This window comes from Trichomycterus rosablanca, chromosome 6 (assembly GCF_030014385.1).
Source record: "Trichomycterus rosablanca isolate fTriRos1 chromosome 6, fTriRos1.hap1, whole genome shotgun sequence".
NCBI classification, from domain to species: domain Eukaryota; kingdom Metazoa; phylum Chordata; class Actinopteri; order Siluriformes; family Trichomycteridae; genus Trichomycterus; species Trichomycterus rosablanca.
The window spans coordinates 8974846-8999032 of NC_085993.1; the positions used below are offsets into that span (position 1 = coordinate 8974846).

At 40.5% G+C, this 24187-nt stretch overlaps 1 protein-coding gene across 1 annotated transcript in view; it reads right to left on the reverse strand.

Moving 5' to 3' along the window:
* Positions 1-24187, reverse strand: part of LOC134316862 (alpha-1,6-mannosylglycoprotein 6-beta-N-acetylglucosaminyltransferase B-like) — a 162996-nt gene that overhangs the window by 110977 nt on the left and 27832 nt on the right. The window contains exon 3 of the mRNA XM_062997371.1: positions 4112-4256. Within this exon, the coding sequence (XP_062853441.1) occupies positions 4112-4256 (145 nt within the window). The remainder of the gene's footprint in view (positions 1-4111; positions 4257-24187) is intronic.

The window sequence follows — 24187 nt, forward strand, 5'->3', positions numbered from 1 at the left end:
TGGTTTTTTTTTGTTTTTTTTGACTGATGTAAAGCTAAATGTAAGCTAAATGGTTATTGGCTTTGGATGCAGATAAGCCCGCCTTCTTTGGGGTGCATATAAAATGCCCCACAAATTATTATTAATAATTATTATTTATTAATTAATTTATAATAATACTTAAATAATAATAATAATAATAATTAAATACTAATTAAATAATTTATTAATAATAACAATAATAAATAATTATTATTAATAATTTGTGACACATGCAGAGATGTTCAACAAAAGTATTTAATAATAACAGACATAAGACAAGTTTCAACAGAACCAGACAAACACATGACCTATGCTAAACGCTAAGCTAAATGATAACGCTAATCTAAACATGAACAATGCTAAAGCTAATCTAAAGGCTAACCCTAATACTAAACATGAACCCTAAGCTAAAGCTAAACATGAATTAGACTACAACATGGGACAAGACAGAGTTACTAAACACACATGAAGCTAAACACAAAGCTAAACAAGAACGAGACTAAGGCAAAAAGGAACAAGACTAAACAAGGCATGAGTAAGAGCTAACAGACAGGAGCTAACGAACAGGAGCTAACATAAGCAAGGAACCGTCTCCAATCTCCAATCCCCCGCTGCTTGCTTAAATCCTCTTAGCTTATTACCTCAGACGAGGTGCAGCTGTGGATAATTGTCTGGTTCCTCTCAAGGTTTCTTCCTGTAATTTTAAAGGAGTTTTTCCTTGACACTGTTGCCCTCGGCTTGCTCAACAGGGGTTTTTGGTCTGTTGGTCCTGGATTCTGTAAAGTTGCTTTGAGACAAGCGCTATATAAATAAGTTTGACTTGACTACATTTTCAGCATGTAGCAGATGTTTCAGCATTTAGCAGACGCATTTATCCAAAGCAACTTACATTATTGTGACAGTATATTGTCTAAGCAATTGAGGGTTAAGGGCCTTGCTCAAGGGCCCAACAGTGGCAGCCTGGCAGTGGTGAGGCTTGAACCAGTGACTTTTGAATAACTAGTCCAGTACCTTTACCACTAGGCTACAACTGCCCTGACTAAATTAGCCGGAGACCAATCACAAAGAGGGGGTATTGGCTTAGCACTGAAAACAAACTTTCCTCTAACATGTGCTCCTGGAGAGAGGGGTGTGGCACATAAACACACTCCAGGAGCATAGAGGCTTGATTCGTGACATAGGCCTGAATCCAAGTGCAATGAATGATTAGAAGGGTTAAAATAAACACAACATAGACCCTTTTCCTGACTCTAACCTTCACTTTGTTCTAAAACCTCCAGGCATCGCTTTGACCCCAAAACGTCTCATCTGGTCCGTATCAATCCGCACTGATGCGAGAAATTTGATAAAGCATCTGAGTCTCTACTTGTTATCTATCTCACCTGCGCTCTCTCGATCTCTCGTCTCATTTTCGACATTTCTTTATAGTCCTGACTCATCTTCCACTCAGTCTGTCTCTTGAAAAATGGAAGCTCTTAGCCGGCATCTGCCCTGAGGCTAAATCATCGACATATGAGTCGACCCATCAGAACCAAATCCTTCGTACAGTGAGAAGCGGTCGAGATCGTAATCAGGACTGCAACAGCTCTCTCCGTTAGGAGTTAGGAGGGGTGTCTACATACATATAGGGTCTGTCTGAAAACCTGAGCGCTCTCTACATAGACTGTATTTCACCTCAGCCTACACGCACTCTCGAGAAGAAGGTTGTCTAAATTCTTAGATGCCCTAAAATTATGCCTACTAAGGTGCCTTAATTCTAAATGACAATCTGACTGAATAATGAAGCAGCATCCGATGCTTCCATGGCGGTGAAGGCAATCCCAGCATTCTGTGGCGTAATCACCATAATTGCTGTCTAAGTAGTGTGTCTAAATAATCTGCCTTGTGAGTTTGATGTCTTATTAGAATCTTCTGTATTTAGGCAGCTGACCAGGTAGGCAATAGGCAGCAAGGCAGCTCACTAGGTTTTCAGACGGACCCTATGTAACAGTTTTTGGTACACAGGTAGGCAATAGGCAGCAAGGTAGTTCACTAGGTTTTCAGACAGACCCATAGGGGTCATAGCTGCCTTGCTGCCTACTGCCTACCTGGGCAGCTGCCTAAATAGAGAGGATTCTAACTGACATAGAACTTTATAACAGCTTATTTAGACGCACTACTTAGACAGCGATTACGTTACCGGCTGTCCTCGCCTATTATGGCAGTGTTAGCTCACTAAGCTAACAGAGTTAGCCTCAGGCCATTCAAACCAATGGGCTGAGACGACTCGACTTGCTAGCATGCCAGCTAACATATCCCTCTGTGTACCAAAAACTGTTACATATAAATTACACTTATACACATTTAAAAAAAATTATAAATTACTGAGAATTATTTGTTATTTACCGCACTGAATGCTGGGATTGCCTTCGCAGGTAAGGAAGCATTTAGAGCTCCCTCGTTATTCAGTCAGATTATCACTCAGAATTAAGGCACCTCAGTAGGCAGCATTTTAATGTATCTAAGAATTTAGACAGCCTTCTGCTTGGGAGCACGAGTAGGATGACGTAAATTGCTGTCTATGTAGAGAGCTTACTAGGTTTTAAGACAGACCCATGGTCTACGTGACCTAGAACCGGCTTGACACATACACCGATCAGGCATAACATTATGACCACCTTCCTATAATATTGTGTTGGTCTCCCTTTTGCAGCCCCATACACAACAAACTGTGATGCACTGTGTATTCTGACACCTTTCTATCAGAACCAGCATTAACTTCTTCAGCAATTGAGCTACAGTAGCTCGTCTGTTGGATCGGACCACACAGACCAGCCTTCGCTCTCCACGTGCATCATTGAGCCTTGGCCGCCCATGACCCTGTCGCCGGTTTACCACTGTTCCTTTCTTGGACCACTTTTGATAGATACTGACCACTGCGGACCAGGAACACCCCACAAGAGCTGCAGTTTTGGAAATGTTCTGACCCAGTGGTCTAGCCATCACAATTTGGCCCTTGTCAAACTCGCTCAAATCATGCTCGCCCATTTTTCCTGCTTCTAACACATCAACTTTGAGGATAATATATCCCACCCACTAACAGGTGACGTGATGAAGAGATAATCAGTGTTATTCACTTCACCTGTCAGTGCTCATAATGTTATGCCTGATCGGTGTATAATGCATACATTTTTGCATATTTTACTATTAAACTTAATTTAACCATGTACAGCTAATTATGGTTATTTCTCATGTTCCTTTATTTTGCTTAGCCAGTCCTCCACTTTTTGACTTTGTATCTTTGCCCCATCCTTTGTTCTCTTATTCTGATAAATTTTCAGCATGCCAGGAGCAGTGAGGAATCAGATGAAGAACGTTCGATCTTGTTGCCACAGGCTCAGTGTGAAACTCACTGATAAAAACACGAACGAGGAAACAGCCAACGGTGGAAATTAGCCACTGCTGAGGTGCTGGCAAATCATACGCTGTGTCATTTTTCCAGCTTTAAAAAAAAAAAAAAAAAGATCTATTATATCAGAAGGGGGTTGGAAATACTCCCTGAAGCTGAGCATCTTGTTCTAGTGCAGCGATTCAAACAATTACTCTATCGGAGCTATGGTGCAATCAGATTCAAAAGGCTGAATCCACCTGGAAGAAATACTTTTATTACTCTAATTTATCAAAAAGTATCATTTTTTTTCAAACCTGGTTTGAACTTTTCTTCTTGATCCAAAGTACCAGTAGATTTCAAACAATGAGAAAGCTTGTTTGTGCTGGTTTACACCTCTCATTAAGCATTGAAGACTGATATACTATAACTTTTACAACTTTTTGGGTGCATTTTGGATGTTCCAAGGCCTCGCAATGAATTGCAGTCCTGTCTGGAGTATGACACTGCATTGCACCCCATGATTCAGGATGGACCCAGCAACCCAGACCAAGAACAACTGATTGTATAGAAGACCTTCATTTTGATCAATGTTTGCTTTTTTTTGCTAAACTGTTGTAGAAACTGTGACCAAACCGTTCACCATGAACACTTCCTCTCATCTTCTAAATAGCATGGTTTGTCATCAGAATCAGTATCAGAATCAGTACTACTGAGCTTTACCTGCTAATGGCAGAGCTGAGCTCCTCCAGACGTCGTGAGTCGTTGGTGTTCTCTAGTTTGGACAGATTATCCATCCTCTTCATGATGACCTCCAGCATGTCACTGATCTTCCTCAGGATGCCCCGCGACTCCACCCCTCCGAACACTGCACACAAACACACACAGTGGATCACATAGTATACATAGTATAAAAAAATTATTATAATATTGTTTTTCATTTTACTCATTTTTAATTCTTTATTGCTTTTACAAATACAAATACCTTTATTCTTATTGTACAATTACAACAAGACTCAGTGTGCTATTCTTAGTAAACAGAATAGATATATACACAAGTAATCCAGTAGAGAAACGCTTCATTTGTACATACTGACAGGCATGACATACGTACGTGTTAAAGTGCAAATTAGAAATACAGTGGTACCTTGTAACTCGACATCCCCTAAACCCAAAATCATTGAAACTCGACCTTCGTCGAGAAATTTGTACCCTTAAACTCGACGTGTTTGCAACCGCCGCTTTGTTCAGCACTTGGCTTGAGTGCTGCAGTAAGACGTCATCAAAGTGTAAATATGAGACAAATCTGCATTTGTGTGGAATAACCGTCAAATTCACTCTGAAAGCTCCACATGTATCTGTGTTTAACTGGATTTTTCTCCTGTTTCACTGTTAAACTTGTGTTATAGCTCAGGGTTCTGAGAAATTGTAAAAATCTGCTTTTCTGAGAAAGTCTAAAATGCTTATTGTTTAAAAAAAGCTTAACATGACAATGTAGTAAGAACGATATAGAAACACTGAAAATCTTCTAATTATTACTGCTAATAAGTTCTCTCCACTGATGAAATTCCTCACTTGTTTTAGTACAATAATTCACGTTAAGCTTTGTGCACCGACACACTCCACAGGAAACAACGGCACAGTCAAAGCAAAAGCGTCTCATGTGAATGCGCCTTTACCGAATGGAACAAAGTATTCCAAGATCAAGCATCTCCATGATTAAGAAGCATAAGAAAACAATAGAGAAGTAAAGATAAAATGCAGGTTTTATTGCATTTATTTTCTATATTTATAGATTTTTAACTGTTTTCAATTGTATTTCAGAGTTTTTACATTATGTTTGTGTTTTCAGTGTATAAGTGTCAAAAACAACCCAATTAATTTAAAATTAGCCTAAAATATACTCAATGCCTTTAAAACTCAACACCAGTCCCAGAACCAATTGACACTGGGTACAATTGGTTCTACCCACTGATGGTCTGTAACGCGTTACTTAGTAATCTGACCACATTTTTCAGTAACGAGTAATCTAACGCGTTACTATTTCCAATCCAGTAATCAAATTAAAGATACTTATCCAAGTTACTGTGCGTTACTATTTTTGTCATTTTCCTTAGTGAAAAGATATTTTTGCTTTCTTCTTGGCAGGGGCGGAGCCAGGGGGTGGCCAGTGGTTGCCATGGCCACCATAAAGTAATCTTCGGCCACCCCTCTGGCCCCCCCACCACCGCTTTGCCGGCAATCTTTTTGCGGAAGCATTTCTGCACGCAGGAGCAGCGCACCTCAGATGAGTAGTTCTTCACCAAAACAGTGCAGTAATACACTCAACATAAATGTCAACCACCAACACCATTACAGAAGTACAGTAGTACTATTTAGTAGTATTCGTGGCGCGCTACGAGTAAAAGCGCCAGATTCTCTGCGCATTCCAGTGTTGCCAGATTGGGCGATTATCCGCCAAATTGGGCGGATTTTGTTGGAAAACAATTTAATAGCAGGTAAATAACACTTCTATTTAAAAGAAAATCTTCCGTTTTAAGAAGCTCCAGCATTGTAGAAGGCTATTAAAAGTAAAGTCAATTTTCAATGCTGATTTAGCGTAATTTTGTTTTCCATGCATTCACACTAGCATGTTCTGGGATTCAATTGAGTCTCATCAGTACACACAAGTTGGCAGCCAAATGATAAAGTATTGCAAAGGAATATCTTTGAAATATTCCGCATTATATAACTAATAAAGTAACTTGTAATCTAACTTAGTTACTTTTAAAATCAAGTAATCCATAAAGTAACTAAGTTACTTTTTAAAGGAGTAATCAGTAATCAGAAATCAGATTACTTTTTCAAGGTAACTATGCCATCACTGGTTCTACCACTGTATGAGGTAGTAGTAAAGGATCGTGGTTTTCATATAAGGTGTCACGTGCATTAGTAGCAAGGCAATATAGCAATGGCAGTACCAATGCCATCAACCATGTAGCTCGGAATACTGTTAAAGTGAACGCTGTGACATAGATTATACAATACTTCGCATAATATACCATATGCACAAAATGTAAGTCCAGGATGAGTTTCTTTGACAGCTACACACACAAATTCACGCAAAAAAAACACAAGAACGCTGTGATGTCACCACTGGACAAAACTTAAGTCCAGGATTCAGGTGTGTATTGGCAGAAAAACAAAATGCACAAGAACAAAAGGGGTTGAATACTTCTTTTACCCACTATAGGTCTGTGTGTTATAGCAGGACTTTGCAGGTTTCTCACTTGCTATCATTCTTGTGCATTAGGCTAACTACTAATTTGTGTTCCAGTGTAGCGTGCTATTTTATTACTTTGGACTAATTACCTAAATTTATGGTCATTAAAGCCACTAAAATGAGCTGAAATAAAAGTGATGTGTTTATGTTTCATCAGGACGATATGGAATTATAGTACAAGATACTTTGATTTTATTTACAGAATATGGATCACAGTCTACAGTCGGCCTGGTGTAAACAATCACTGCTCTAAACAATTCTCCACACTTACATAATCGTTTTTTTATTTAATGTATTACTAATTATTAATATATTTTCTAAATGATTACTAATGTATATATGGTCTAACTCATTTTCATTTACAGGTGTAAATGGATTTTAATGTAATTTTAATGTGTAATTTTTATTCCCACTGATGACCCTGAGTATAAAGCGATAATTCAAGGTCAATAGAGATGTAATTTGCAGTTTTGCATACAAAAGCAGTTTTAAATTAGTGAGTATAACAGTGTGGTGAGAACAGCAAGAACAGGGACTCAAAAGTAAAAGGCACAAATAACAAAACATATTTTTGGATCCGCCTGAAGCGGGAATCAATACCACACCATGCAGGGTGAGAGACAGATGCTCTATAGCCTACACAACACGGTGACCCAGCACGCTATAAACAAAGGCGAGGACTTAAAAGAGTGAAACAAAAGAGTTGACTCTTTCCTCACAGCAAGATTCTGTAGAAACACAGAAACCAGCTAGCGAGAGAGGAAGCACTAAGTGGGGCAACGACCCCGGTCAGCAAGCCAGCTACTCAATCCACCAATTAGGTACACTTGTGATGCTTCACTCTCAAGACTACATTAGAAAAGGCAGTGAGCAAGAGAAAAACATCAAGAAGGTGGTTTGAATAAATGATTCTGAAAAACAGTTTTAAAAGTACACATGGCTTCCAGGAAAAGCGGAAGCAATGTTTATCAACAGCAGAACAGCAAAAGAACACAACATCGTCCAACTACTTCACTGGCTAAGCTGTGTCTAGTGACTAAGTCATGACAGCTAGTCAGCTACTCAATCCACCAACCAGCTGAAGAGTGCTTGTGATCCCAATGCCTCACTCTCAAGAGTAAACAAGAAAAGGCAGTATCTATCTATCTATCTATCTATCTATCTATCTATCTATCTATCTATCTATCTATCTATCTATCTATCTATCTATCTATCTATCTATCTATCTATCTATCTATCTATCTATCTATCTATCTACTGGCTGAGCTTTGTCTAGTGACTAAGCCACGACTCCTGCCAGCAAGCCAGCTACTCAATCCACCAACCAGCTGAAAAGTGTTTGTAATCCCAATGCCTCACTCTCAAGACTAAATAAGAAAAGACAGTAAGCAAGAGAAAAACAAGGAATCGAAAAATGATTCTGAAAAAAGATTCAGAAGTACACAGTGGCTTCCAGGAAAAATAGAAGCAATGTTTATTAAGCAATAACGATTACTGCTGAGAACTGCAAAAGAATGCAACATTGGCTGACTACCTTACCAGGCTGAGCTGTGTCTAGTGACTAAGCCACAACTCCTGCCAGCAAGCCAGAAACTCAATCCACCAACTAGCTGATGTACGCTTGTGATCCCAATGCCTCACTCCCAAGACTACATTAGAACAGGAAAGGCAGTAAGTGAGAGAAAAACAACAAAAAACTGATTCTGAAAAAAGATACAGAAGTACACAGTGGCTTCCAGGAAAAATGGAAGCAATGCTTATCAAGTTATAGTGATTACTGCTGAGAACAGCAAAAGAACTTTTTTGCTGAAAAAAACAACAAGCAGGTGGTTTGAAGAAATGATTCTGAAAAAAACAAGTACACAAGGTGGCGGAAGCAGAGTTTATCAAGCAATGATGGTTACTGCCAAGAACAGCAAACCAACATAACATTGGCCAACAACCTTACTAGAGCTTTGTCTAGTGACTGAGCCAACGACCCCTGCCAGCAAGCCAGCTACTCAATCCACCAACCAGTTGAAGAGTGCTTGTGATCGCAATGCCTCACTCTCAAGACTATTCTCTGGGCTTTGTTTAAATAGCCCTGGAATCAGTGAATTAGCATTCATTAGAGCTACATCTACTGGGATTTGTTGTCTGTTTGGGACTACAGCGAGCCAATGACTGCTTTCTACCGGAGTTCTCTGAGTTCTGCAAGCAGGGAAAGATTTTTAAATGCTAAATGCTCCAGGACTCAAGTTCTGTTAGATTTTTCAGCACTATGGCTGAGCTGTTATTGCTCCTAGACATTTCCACTTTATAATAACTGGATCATCATGACAGTGGAAATTTTAGCAGACCCAAAATTAACAAAAAAAATAGCATTTTATGACAGTGTCATGTTTAAAGTTACAGAGGTCTTCAGTATCATTTCCTTCCCAGTGTTTGTCTTGAGAGGTCACATGGCTGTACCCGTGATTGTAATGTAGATGCATGGCTCTTGTCTGCTGTGTGTTTTTCCCACTGGCCTGAATAAAAGTCTTAAATAAAAGCATTACGGTGTGTATTGGACCCCCCTGGATATTTCGGCATTGCTTTAACCTTTCATATCTAATAGCGAGCTTTGCAACCCAGCTTATGAAGATGGAGGGGAACAAATTATGTTGACGTTCCCCTCCTTCGGCAAGCCTGAGTCAATTACAGAGTCCACGGAGGAGCTGAGGTGATGTTATTGCATTCACCTGCTAAATTACATTCACGGCGAGACAGGAACCTAACCAGACGAAGAAAAAAGCTATATAGCCCTGACCTTCATTCTTTCTTCCACTTTATCTCAGAGTGCTTCGTCTCAGATTGAAGAAGGGCATGGTTCTCTCAGCGCCCAGCATCACCTAATCAGACCTTTAAGCAGCGGATTGAAATGAAGCGGGAGATTAAACCTGAATAGAATCAGACTGGGTTGTTACGCTGTGAGGACACTTACTTTAACCTACATTACTCACACGGCATGGATTCTCCAGGACGATCCCTTAGGTGTTCACCTTAAAAAATTAATAATAAAACTCTATCGGTCACGACCTTCATTTAGTTAGAATGTCTCCAAAGTCAAACTAACCACAGAAAACCAGGTCAGGAACAAACACCGATCAGGCATAACATTAAAACCACCTCCTTGTTTCTGCATTCACTGTCCATTTTATCAGCTCCACTTAGAAGCACTTTGTAGTTCTACAATTACTGACTGTAGTCCATATGATTCTCTGCATGCTTTGTTAGCCCCCATCATGCTGTTCTTCAATGGTCAGGACTCTCCCAGGACCACTACAGAGCAGGTATTATTTAGGTGGTGGATCTTTCTCAGCACTGCAGTGACACTGACATGGTGGTGGTGTGTTAGTGTGTGTTGTGGTGGTATGAGATCGGACACAGCGATGCTGATGGAGTTTTTAAACCCCTCACTGTCACTGCTGGACTGAGAATAGTCCACCAACCAAAAACATCCAGCCAACAGCGCCCTGTGGGCAGCATCCTGTGAACACTGATGAAGGTCTAGAAGATGACCAACTCAAACAGCAGCAATAGATGAGCGATCATCTCTGACTTTACACCTACAAGGTGAACCAACTAGGTAGGAGTGTCTAATAGAGTGGACAGTGAGTGGACACGATATTAAAAACTCCAGCAGCACTACTGTGTCTGATCCACTCATACCAGCACAACACACACTAACACACCACCACCATGTCAGTGTCACTGCAGTGCTGAGAATCATCCACCACCTAAATAATACCTGCTCTGAGGTGGTCCTGTGGGGGTCCTGACCATTGAAGAACAGGGTGAAAGCAGGTTAAAAAGTATGTAGAGAAGTAGATGGACTACAGTCAGTAATTGTAGAACTACAAAGTGCTTCTATATGATAAGTGGAGCTGATAAAATGGACAGTGAGTGTAGAAACAAGGAGGTGGTTTTAATGTTATGGCTGATCGGTGTATACTTTATGGACAAAAGTCTGTAGACAACCTGACCATGACCTTGTTGGACGTGTATCTCGCCTCTATCTCGCTCCCTTGCTACATGCACCATTCACATGCTGGCTGAGTAGAGCTAAACACTCTTAAGCATGTGTGCAGTCACCAGCGATCCCGCTACACCCACAGTAAATCTTCCACCCCAGTGCAGGCACCTCGTCCAAAAAATAAAGGTGGAATTTCTGCTCCAGCAATAGGGAGAAACCTCATCCATATTCCTGGCCTCAGGCATGGCCAATTGTGCCGGTTGGACTCCCGCCCAGGTTGATAGCACCAGTGAGAGCCGGGCTATCTGTGCTGGTGGGCTATTAGGACGCTACACCACCTGAGTGCTGTGAAAATTTTAATTGAGATATAATTAAACTCTGATGGAATTGAATAGATTTCTGTTGTGCCAAATTTAAAATCATAAAAGGGGTTATGAAAATCTAAGTGTGTGTGTGTAAGCATGTGTGTGTAATAGTGTAGTGTAGATAGATGACAGCAGAGTAACTGAGCAAATCATGAGTGTTGTCAGCAGCTTCAGCTCTACGATGGACTCAATTACAGCCGAAGCAGTGGTTTAGAGACCTGCACCCATCATCACCCCCCTACCACCTCCGAAATGAGAGAGAGAGCCTGAGAAAGAGTGTTTGATGAAAAAGTGGAGAAAAATATCCTCATACTCAAAACCCGGTTGTGTTATTATTGGTATTTCTTAGCAATGAAATTTTTATTTGTGTCATTCACACTTGTAGTCTTGATGTGATAATCTACCGAGCTGCACTCAGTCTCTTTGGGCTGTGTTCACTTGGACCTTCCAGGCATCCATAAAAAAAAAACACATTTCTGTGTGTTGCTGGTGTGTTTGTGGACTGATTTCCATTTTCCCCAGCGCCCATTCTGAATTGTATTGAAAATAGTGAAGATACGAATAGCTCTGTACTAATTTGTCATTCATTTAGAACAGCATGAATTGAATTGGGACACAGCCATAAACACTTGAAAGCTACCAGCTTCCATCAATAAACTTTGCCCCCCCCCTCCCTTTTCTCCCAGACTTATGCCTAGATTTTTGCCCTGGATTGACTGGTCAGCAGTAGATTTGCCAGCTAGGGAGCAACTCGGCATTCACTCTGCGATCGAAACTCGCCTCTCAATCGCTATGTGTGAACTACTCAACAACTCGATCTGAGCGGCTCGCTGACCGAAGAGATGAAGAGATATCTAGTTGCACAACTGGCAATGAGTGCTATGTTGAACAGCCAATGAGAATGCAAGATACGGTGTGAGGGGAAACGCAGGGCTGGAGTTGTAAAAAGGTGGGACAGGGGGATAATATCGTTTATATCAGAATACATCAGAACACACACAAGGTTTACAGTATTTCTGACCTTATCGTTCTCTACAAAACATAACACCAACGTTGCATTGCAAAAAATAATTATTAACCTCCAACTGGCCATAGAACAATCCCTGCTGTTCCTATTTTTCCTACTTGATTTTACGCTGCACATCAGCGCACAAACTTTGATCACTCGCTATTTGTTGACGTGCATTTTTGGACGTGGTATCATTAAACCCATCGTCACTTCTCACGGTTGTTTTCATGACAAAACCTAGTTTAGGAGACCAGAGAAGCGATTCCAGTTGGTGAGAGATGTAGTGTGAAACCCCCCATCACCAATCAGTCGTGTAGTGTGAAAGCCACAACGACTTGAAAGACTCCCGATTACAAGAGATCCAGTTGTGTAGTGTGAACTGTACAGCGACCTGACGACTTGGAAAGTCGTGTAGTGTGAACTTGGCACTAGCCAACCATTAGACTCATGGCCGACCGATAGCACCGCTGAGATTAGAACCAGCTCTTCCACCCGAGTGCCCGGAGCATCGGCCTTGTAAAAATAAACAACATCATTGTGTTTTTAAAAGCTGTCAAGAACATCCATGTGAGTTTGAGCACCACAGGCTGTGTTCAGATGGGCTACTCGAGTTATTTTGACATATCTCATTTAAAGTACACATTTACAGTCTTGACAGCAAAAAACATGAAATGTAACATGTTCTGACTGATTCAAGCCATGTTTGAGTATGGCCTCTGGACAAGTGACTCTATTCGACTGGGCTTATAAGACTTCATCTGTGTTTACACACCAGTTGGCGCACAAAGCTTCATTAGTAACAGTAGTAAGTTCATTAGTAGGTTCAATATTTATAGTACACTATATGGACACGTATGTGGACACCTGACCATAAGCTTGTTGGAGTGACCTCTATGTGATCTTTTTAGCTATAACATCAGACACTTTTTGAGAACTCCTCCCACAAGACATTGAAGTATGACTGTGGGAATTTGAACACAATAAGTCAAAAGAGCATTTGTATGGCTGGGCATTGATGTTGGTCAAGAAAGCCTTAATTGATGTTCCAGTTTATTTCAAAGCTGTTCAGTGGGACTGAGGTCAGGCCTCTGTGCAGGTCACTGGAGTTTCTTTAAACCGAACTTTTCTTCATGTCTTTATAGAATTTGCATTGTGCACAGGGGCTTGGTCATGCTGGAAAAGAAAAAGGACTTCCCTAAACTGTTGCTGCAAAGTTGTAAGCATAGAACTTCCTTTATATAATTGACACCTAATTATTATACCTGTTAGTAACTGTTGTGGCTGAAATTCAAAAATTATAATGAGTGTCCCAATACTTTTGTCCATATAGAGTATGTTAGGCATAATGTTCACTTCTGGGTAAAAAAAAAAAGTGCCATAACTGATAATGAATATGGCATTACTTACTCACTCACTTTTATTTACCACTTATCCAATTAGGGTCACTGGGGGCCTTTCCCAGCTTTTAAATGGGCACAAGGCACACAGTAACACCCTGGATGGGGCACCAGTCCATCGCAGGGCAGACATACACACACACCCATTCACCTATAGGGCAATTCAGTGTCTCCAATTAACCTGACTGCATGTTTTTGGACTGTGGGAGGAAACCGGAGCTCCCGGAGGAAACCCACGCAGACATGGGGAGAACATGCACACTCCACACAGAAAGGAGCCGGACTGCCCCGCCTGGGGATCAAACCCAGGACCTTCTTGCGGTGAGGCGACAGTGCTAGACGGGGGGTTAGAAACAGGTAAATTCACTGGAATAGTCTTGAGTCTTGTATGTAAAGATACATTCATGAAAAGATACATTTATGTGGGATCCTGCAAACACTGAACCTATACCAACCTGGTGTAAGACAGACACACACAGCACAATTCCAGCATGATTTCAGCATGTGTGTCAAAATCGAGCTTGCCCTTTTAACAACCTGCCATCTGGAATAGAGTTCAGATTAATGCCCCTTTCAACCTGTACATAAACATGATTAATCCTGAACCTGGCTCTGCATCAGACACAGCAGGGTATAAAGAACCCCACCATTCTTCAGATGAATGGAGATGACCTTAGCCAGCAATGGAGAAACCAACATAAAAAACAAGAGGAGCATGAGGAATGCCAATCTGAGCTCAGAATGCACCCACTTCAGGCTCAGAACAGTGACTCAGGAAACTAGAAGAACACAGTGAGCCAGAGAAGGTTTCGATGGATGAAGACATCTAAGTTGGAAATACTAGTCACCCTTGGCAGTGCCTGTCAGCTGTTTCTATAACAGGAACTGTACTGAAGAATGATGGTGGTGAAGTTCACTGTCTAACACATCGTTCCAGTCTGCTTATTCTGGTCACATCAAAAGCTACATGATTTCTCATGAAGTTCTCACTGAGCCCTTGTGCCCTGTCAGTGTGAGCCTGTTGTCATTAAAACTTTCTTTTCGAAACTCTGCTCTTAATCGCTATGTGTGAACCAACAACTCGATCCGAGCGGCCCGCCGAGTGCTCGACCGAAGCGAGATTTCTAGCATGTCAGCTATCTCAATCTGAGTTGCCCGACTGGCAATGAGTGCTATGTCGAACAGTCACTGAGAACGCAAGATACAGGGTGACGGGAAATGCAGGGAAGGAGTGTAAAAAGGTGGGACAGGGGCATAATATAGTTTCTATCAGAATACATCGGTACACACAAGTTTTGCAGTTTCTGACCTTATCATTCTCTACAAAACATAACACCAATGATGCATTGCAAAAATATTAATTAACCTCCAACTCACTATAGAAGAATCCATGCTGTTCACTCAGATTCATTTATTTTTCCTCTTTAATTTTACGCTGCACATCAGCGCACAAACTCTGATCACTCGCTACTTGTTGATGTGCATTTTTGGACGTGGTATCATTAAACCTTTCGTCACTTTTTGGGTTTGTTTTCGTGACAAAACGTAGTTTGGGAGACCAGAGAAGCTCGCCTGCAATTCCATTTGGTGATAGATCATGTAGTGTGAAACCCCCTATCGCTGATCAGTCGTGCAGTGTGAAATACACACCGACTTGAAATACTCCCGATTACAAGAGATCCAGTCGTGTAGTGTGAACTGTACAGCGACCTGACGACTTGGAAAGTCGTGTAGTGTGAACTTGCCATAAGTCTGTCTACCTTCTTTTGTGCCTTCGTGGTCCTTGACTTTTTTTGTATCTTTGTATTTTAAATAAAGTTGTATATACAGTAGTTCTCTGCATTTGCTCCCTGTTAAATAATGTGTCTCTGATGAGCAGACTATCATAACACTCTCCACATATTTTTTACACCTTTTTATGTACTTACATGTTTTACTTAGTTGTATTTATTTATTCAGTGTACCAGTTTTTAAGTTCGTGTGGTGTGTCTGAGCCTTCTGGCAGACTCCACTTTAGCACTGCACTAAACATTAAAGGAACCACAGAGCTACAGAAGCTGCAGAAAAATGGTAGATGCTTATCAAAAGCAAGGGCAAACGTGTTTCATGTGTGTGTATTTTGTGTGTTTGGACAGACAGGCACTGAATTTGGCAAATAACGAGATGTTTATCAGCTGAGAGAGAGAGAGAGGGCATTGCCAACTAGTTTATATTTGTTCATCTCCTCTGTCAGCCACCGTATCTATTTACCAACAATAAATAAATACAGCAGTGAAGTATCACAGGGAATGAGAGATGGGACGAGACAGACAGACAGAAAGAAAAATGAAAGAGGGAGAGAAAGAATTGTAGACACGGAGGTCCCAGTGAAGGAGCAATGGATTCTTTATGTCAGTCCCAGTAAAGGTGGAATGGATTCTCTATGTTAGTCCCAGTGAGGGAGGCATGGTTTCTCTACACCAATCCCAGTAAAGGAGGCATGGTTTCTCTAAGTCGGTCCCAGTAAAGGAGGCATGGTTCCTTTATGTTAGTCCCAGTAATGGAGGCATGGTTTTTCTATGTCAGTCCCAGTGAAGGAGGCATGGTTCTTCAATGTAAATCACAGTAAAGGAGGCATGGTTTCTTTATGTCAGTCCCAGTGAAGGAGGCATGGTTCTTCAATGTCAGTCCCAGTGAAGAAGGCATGGTTCCTCGATGTCAGTCCTAGTAAAGGAGGCATGGTTCCTCTACATCAATCCCAGTGAAAGATGCATGATTCCTCAATGTCAATCCCAGTGAAGAAGGCATGGTTCCTTGATGTCAGTCCCAGTGAAGGAGGCATGGTTCCTTGATGTCAGTCCCAGTGAAGGTGGCATGGTTCCTAGATGTCAGTCCCAGTGAAGAAGGCATGGTTCCTTGATGTCAGTCCCAGTGAAGAAGGCATGGTTCCTCTACGTCAATCCCAGTGAAGAAGGCATGGTTCCTCTACGTCAATCCCAGTGAAGAAGGCATGGTTCCTAGATGTCAGTCCCAGTGAAAAAGGCATAATTCCTCAATGTCAATCCCAGTGAAGAAGGCATGATTCCTCAATGTCAATCCCAGTGAAGAAGGCATGGTTCCTCTACATCATTCTCAGTCAAGTCAAGTCAAATTTACTTGTATGGCGCTTTTACAAGAGACATTGTCTTAAAGCATCTTCAGTGAAGGAGGCAAAGTTCCTAGACATGTCCATCCCAGTAAAGCAGCTTGTTTTTTTTTCCTTTATGCCAATCCCAAAGAAGAAGGCACAGTTTCTCTACATGTCTGTCCTTGTGAATGAGACATGTTTTTTTCTATGTCAGTCTCAGTGAAGCAGTTTGGTTTCTCTACATGTCTGTCCCAATGAAGAGAGCATAGTTTCTCCTTATCAGTTCAAGTAAAGCTTGATTTCTCTATGTCAATTCCAGTAAAGCAGCTTGGTTTTTCTTCATGTCAGTCCCAGTACAGGAGTCACGTTTTTTTCTAAATATCAGTCCCAGTAAAGGAGTCATGTTTTTTTCTACAGCTCAGTCCTAGTAAAAGAGACATGGCTTTTCTACATGTCAGTCCCAATAAGGGAGTCATAGTGTTTCTACATATCAGTCCCAGTAAAGGAGGCTTGGTTTCTTCACATGTCAGTCCTAAAGAAAGAGTCATCATTTTCTACATATCAGTCCCAGTAAAGGAGTCATGGTTTGTTCTACATGTCAGTCCCAGTAAAGGAGGCTTGGTTTCTCCACGTCAGTCCTAAAGAAGGATGCATGGTTTCTTTACATGTCTGTCCTTATGAATGAGACACGTTTTTACTATGTCAGTCTCAGTAAAGCAGCTTGATTTCTCTACAAGTCTGTCCTAATGAAGAAGGCATAGTTTCACTTTATCAGTCCCTGTGAAGCAGCTTGATTTCTCCACATGTCAGTCCTAAAGAAGGAGGCTTGGTTTTTCTACACATCAGTCCCAGTGCAACAGCTTGATTTCTCTACATTTTAGTCTTAATGAAGAAGGCATAGTTTCTCTTCATCAGTCCCTGTGAAGCAGCTTGATTTCTCTATATGTCAGTCCTAAAAAAGAAAACCTGTTTTTTCTGCATGTCCATCCCAGTGAAACAGCTTGATTTCTCCACATTTCAGTCTTAATGAATGATGCATGATTCCTCTACATATCAGTCCTAATGAAGGAGACATGGTTTCTCTACATGTCAGTCCCAGTAAAGCAGCTTGATTTCTCCACATATCAGTCCTAATGAGTGAGGTATCAGTACTAGTCAGTGGATATGTCCTAGCTTTTGTACATGTTCCAGTGAATAAATGAAATCATTAATTAATTGTCCGTTTTATCCGATTCAGGGTTGCGGGTACGACAGTGCCATCCACCGAACCACTGTGCCACCCTTATTGACTCAGAGTAAAATGCAGTATTTGATTCCAACACCGTGACAGCATTTTGAGAAAGGGCCTTTACGAAGGACCAGACTTTTGGGTTTAATTGGAATGCTGATTGAGAGCTGGGCCTTCCTGTCTAATGTCAGTGACATCACAAATGTGTCCTTTTAACTGAAAGCAGACATACTCCAAAATTGAAAAGCTTAAGTAGAGGTAACTGCATTTTAATGCCAATTGAAATGAAATGTCCAACATGCTCATCATCAGGTGTCCACATACTTTTGTTCATGTAGTTTGAAGACTTTTTCACTAGCTGTACATATAAATAATGCAGCACAGCTGGGTGATGTGATTATACGGAGGGAGGTACTTAGTAGAGACATGATTGTTTATCAGAGCGTGATTTTATACCCACATGAACACAAGCCAGCCGTTTCCCTCCAGTTGGACAGAAGTGGCTAAAAAGCCCTTCACAGTGTGCTCTCTTTGTCTTTTCATGCTCATTTGTGTTTTAACGCCACATGGCTTGTCATGTTTAGCCCGAACAGGCTGTCATACACTGCAGGGTGTTTCAAATTTCAAAAACAGCACCAAAAAAGGTATAAATACTGGCACTGGTATTTACTTGGGTTCTGGGCACCAATGCTGACTATACTCAGATTTACTCCCACCTTCTAAAGTATAAAAAAGGTGCTCTAAAATTATCCTTGGTGTTACAGTGTAAATGTATGATGCTCTGGAGTGGTGCCAGACCCACCCCAACCCTGGCCAGGACAAATCAGTGGTAACAAATAAATAAATGAATAAAAATATGTTTAATTATGGTGTTTGCTAACCCTGCACATATTGTTAGCTATGGTATACAGAGATAACAGTTTGGAAAAGTTGCTATTCTGTGCCATCATGATTGTGACCTTTGGACATAAAGGAACTCCTGTGGCCTATACAAAGCCCTGACTTCAACCCAACTGAACACCATTGAGATTAAGTCGAACATCTGTTGCGAGCCTGGACGTTTCATCCAAACTCAGTACCTGACCTCACAAATGCCCTTTTGGAGCCTGGATATTTCATCCAAACTCAGTGACTGACCTCACACATGCCCTTTTGGAGCCTGGATATTTCATCCAAACTCAGTGACTGACCTCACACATGCTCTTTTGACTGAATGACACTTTAAAAGTTGAGGGAAGTCTTCCTCAGAGAGTGAATGCAACATTTTAAGGCAACAGGCTTTAGATTAACAAAGGCCATGGTTTTGAAATGAGTGCAAATTCCCACAGGCATACTTTAGGTCTGAGAAGATTTCTCAGAAAGGTGGCTGTTGTTATAGCTGAAAAGATCACATAAGGTCACTCTCTTTTAATACCATTTGCATTGGAAATGGGATTTATATTTCCCTAACCACTAGGTTATTACCCTAACCACTAGGCTATGGGGCAAGCCATAGCCTAGTGGTTAGGGTACTGGACTAGTAATCAAAAGGTTGCTGGTTCAAGCCTCGCCACTGCCAGGTTGCTGCTGTTGGGCCCCTGAGCAAGGCCCTTAACCCTTAATTGCTCAGATTGTATACTGTAACTGTACTGTAAGTCACTTTGGATAAAGGTGTCTGCTAAATGCTGAAAATGTAAATGTAAAAATGTAAATGTCCAACAAGCTCAAGGTGTCCAAATACTTTTGGCCATATAGTGTATACCAGCACAATAGGTCTGTCTGAAAGACCAAGTGAGCTGTCTTGCTGCTTAAGTAGAGAGGATTCTAATAAGACATCGAACTCATAAGGCAGATTATTTAAACACAGTAATTAGTCGGTGATTACAGTGTCACCGCAGTGTTAGCTTACTAAGCTAAATCAGTTAGCCATTCAAACCAATGGGCTGAAGTGACACAACCCGCTAGCATCTCCCTCTGTGTACCAAAAACGGTAAAATTGTCCCTGACAAGCCCGAATTTGAAAATAAATGACATTTGTTTAAATTAAAAATCTGTGAGAGTTTATTTACAACTGAAAAGAACTCAGTTCTTTAGTCCACATTTGTCTGCCATATTTGTTGTTTTTTTTGGGAGAAAAGTTATGCCGCACTGAATGCTGGGATTGCCTTCACTGCTAAGGAAGCATTAGATGCTCCCTTGTTATTTAGTCAGATTATCGCTTTGAATTAAGGCACCCTAGTAGGCAACATTTTAATGTATCTACGAATTTAGACAACCTTCTTCTCAGGAGCGTGTGTAGGATGATGTAAAATGCGTCTGTGTAGAGAGCTCACTAGGTTTTCTGACAGACCCCCAATCACCCCCACACATTGGTCCTCATGCTGTCTGATATTGACAGTATGATCCTAAAACAGTAATACAGATTCCTCATTGGTATTTCGTCAGTACACAGAAGCATGATGAGGAAATTGTGTAAGACCTTTGGTGTTGCTGATTCATTGCTTAAAAAAGCTTGAAATCTCATTAGTTGACACATTAAAATATAATAATATGCCCCTGCTGAACCCAGCATTTATTTTTTGATAAATAACACCCTTTCTTTGCAGCCTAGTAGCTCAGCTTGCACACAGTGCCACCTACTCAATAAATACCTGGTCACAGTAAAAACCTGCTATTCGTGTTGCTGTGCAAACTGGTCATGATCGTTTTGAGACTGGAAGATTAGGGAACCTGGGGAGGAAATTAGCCACCATGGTGGTCCAGGTAACCTTTCAGCAGTGACTGCATTCTAGCTAATACTAATTGGTAATATGGGAAATCATTCAGGTTTTACAACCTTTAAAAATACAACTGAATGTCTCAAAATGAACTCGAGGGACAAAAATCACGTCCTATTACAAGAGCGAATCCTATTAAAATAAACCTAATTCAGTGCACGCAATTCAGAGCGCAGGAATGAAGAGAATACTGATGAACCACTGTCAAGGTACAAGCAGTGAATTGAAATGCTTTTCAATCTACAGGACTTACAAGTCACATGATGCAGCATAAACCATCCTAATTAGAGCGTCCAATCCAATTTTTGCATAGTTCAGGCCTTCGTACAACATGCGACCCACACACATAGAAAATAAATCAAAACTACCCATAATAAGCCGCTCAGGTGGGGCAGCGGTAAAATACGCTAGCACACCAGAGTTGGGATTTTGGATACATCGTATCGGATCTCAGCACTGCCATCCGGATGGGCTGAACGGCTACATGAACAACGTTTGGCTGTTGTTAATCCAGGGAAGGGAGCCGGATAGGGACCTCATAACTAACGAATGATTTCCCATATTACCAATTAGTATTAGCTAGAATGCAGTCACTGCTAAAAGGTTACCTGGACCACCATGGTGGCTAATTTCCTCCCCAGTCTCCACAATCCTCTGGTCTCAAAATGATCATGACCAGTTTGCACAGCAACACGAATAGCAGGGTTTTGCTGACCTCTGCTGGCTAAATGTTGGTGCCTGCACAAAGAGAGGAATAATGTGGACAGGGTGTGGCTCTCTGTGCACAAAGCTGACCGGCATATGAACTCGTCTCGTGCAGGTGAAAAAATGCAGTCACGTACTGCTTACTGAGGGGGCGTGTGTCAGTTTGCTCTCCTCAATCAGGGGCAGGGGGTCAGCACCAGTAGAGAGGAAGCATAATGCATTTGGGTAAAAATTGGAAGGCCTGAAGGATCAAGGATCATCTGCTGTGCCACCTTGCCGCCTTTAAAATGTGACAATCGTAATTTATTTACCAACACTACCCCAGAGAGGAGAACTCTTCCATTTAAAATATTATTACTATAGCACGAGTTTCCTCTTCATTTTCCTCCTTCTAATTTCTGACAGGTTAGATTTTTTTCTGCATAAACTGAAAGCTGATTTATCTGTAGGGAGCTGACGTGCCCTCCAGACATTTCACATCTCAACCACCTGAAGGCATCTGACATTCGACATGAGGTGAATTTATTACCCAACCTACACCAGAAGCATAACAAAGACACCCGAGAAGCTAAGTCCCCACTTCACTGTAACGTTACTAGCGTTCATTCTCACTTTAGGCTGTTTTAATATGGAACTGCCTGATAGACTGACACAACGGTTTAAGAGTAGAACAAGCAGTGCTAAAGGCTAACTCTCCACACAGCACTAATCCTGGTTATACCGGAGTTCAAATGTGTCTAACCACAAATTAAACTGAGCACTAATGTGGCTAACGAGGAACTGGGGGCCAAAATGGTTCAGCACCTGCATATCTTGCAGATCCTCAATTGCAGTAAATCCACTTTATTAAGTTCTTGTTATTCTATAGGATTACTTGCTTCTCATTTGTTGGAATTCTTTTTTAATTTGCTTCTAAATTCTGGAAGTGTCCCAGTGGATTTTACAAATACAAACTTCAAACGTCATGTCACTACTCCAGCAGTGCTTTGTGATGTTTGGCTGCACAGATGGGTCAGCTTTCTCCAATGCCTTCTGTCTTTCAATCTAAATTTAATTTAATTTTTTTAAGAATTTAATTAGTTCAAAAAGATTTTTAATTTATTAATTACTGTCATTTTAATTAAGTCATTTTCTCAATATATTTTCCCATGAATAGTATGTATATTCATTTATTTATTTATTTATTTTTGCTGATGTAAAACATTTTGGACTCAAATTAAATGGTGCTATACAAATAAATTAATATTTCATTGCAGAAGAAGAAAAAGAAGAAGAAAAAAGGAAAGAATTAGAAGATGAAAAGAAGAATTTGTTGTTCTTCTTCTTATTATTATTTCATGGGTCAGAGTCGTGGTGGGTTCATCTGCACACTGTACAATAGGATCAAAATGTTGAAACCTCAATTAGGTACCAGCTCTCTGCATCCTGATCAACATCAACAGTACAAACAAGACTAGGCAAAAATAGAGCTCAGTGTTGGGTGGCACGGAGGAAACTGCTGCAAACCAAGAGAAACACAAGTGCTCATGTGCAATTACACTTACATTTACATTTCTGGCGTTTAGCAGATGCTTGTATCCAAAGCAACTTACAGTACTGTGACAGTATATTGTCTAAGCAACTGAGGGTTAAGGGCCTTGCTCAAAAGCCCAACAATGGCAACCTGGCAGTGGTGGGGCTTGAACCAACCTTTGAATTACCAGTCTAGTACCTTAACCGCTATTCCACAATTGTCCCCTATTCCTAACTGTCCCAATTATTTACAGAAAATTAAATGGGAACTCTTTGAATTGATCGAAAATACAGTATGTCATAGTGAGAAAATTATATTAACAGTTAATTCACTCTAAAAAAGAATATACTGGATCTAAATTATGGTAACAATTTGCATGAATTTTTACGTAATCTCAACTAGAATGTTTTAAGTAAATGCAACAAGCCTTTTGCTGTTAGACTAACTTAACTACATTAGGTAATATCAACATGAAAATCTTCAACACCATCAGGCTAAATTAATCTGAACCTACTTAATTTTAATTTCATTTTTTTTGTTCCACTAACCCAAATAAATTAGGTTCCGCTAACATGATTATGCTGAATATTATGAATCTTATATAATATGGAAGCTTATATAATTTGGACTTACTTAACAATTTAAGTTGTTCTAACATAAAATTTTATTTCTGTTCTACTTAAAACTGTATATGAAACCTTTTGTATTAATTACATGACAGTTAAGTTAAAGAAAATAAAAGGCACATTTGGAAATTCCATATTTTTTTATTCAAAAGTTCTGCATAACAAATGCTGTAACAAATTAAAGCATCTGCTTTGTACAAAAACAATGCAATTTGTTTGCATTGTTTGTTGCAAATCTCTAAACATTGCTACAAGGTGGTCATGGTGTGTGTTGTTGCAGAGGCTATTTCTGTTAGGACCTAAACCACTTGCTGTTCACATCTGAATGGCTAAAAATAAACATTATTAAGGTTCTGAAGATGCATTGTCAAAGCCCTGACCGGAGCTGAACAGAAATGGTGTGGTGAGACCTCAAGTGAGTAGCTGATGCTTGAAAACCAGCCATTTGTCTGATAGTTATTGGTGTAAAATGAAGTATGTAATAACAGGCAGCCAGAAAGGCAGCTTTTTTGGGAGTTATTACTTTAGTATTAAACATTTAATGAAACACACAGACACACAACCTTGGAATTGTCAGATATTTATTAGTGAGGTAATTAGAAAGGTTCCTTTCCTGTCTCTACTCTCTTGGGTTTCTAGAATCTAATCAGCATTTCCTCCAGACCCCTAATTAGAGCAGATCAGATCACAGCAGATCAGATCAGACACTCTTTGCTCTCTGATACTTAGGGACTTTGTTTTATTTAATTAGTGAATGTCAGACGACTTCCTACCCTGGATTTTTTTTGTTAGCCTGTCTAATTAAAACATATCCAGAATGTTGATATTACAGATCATA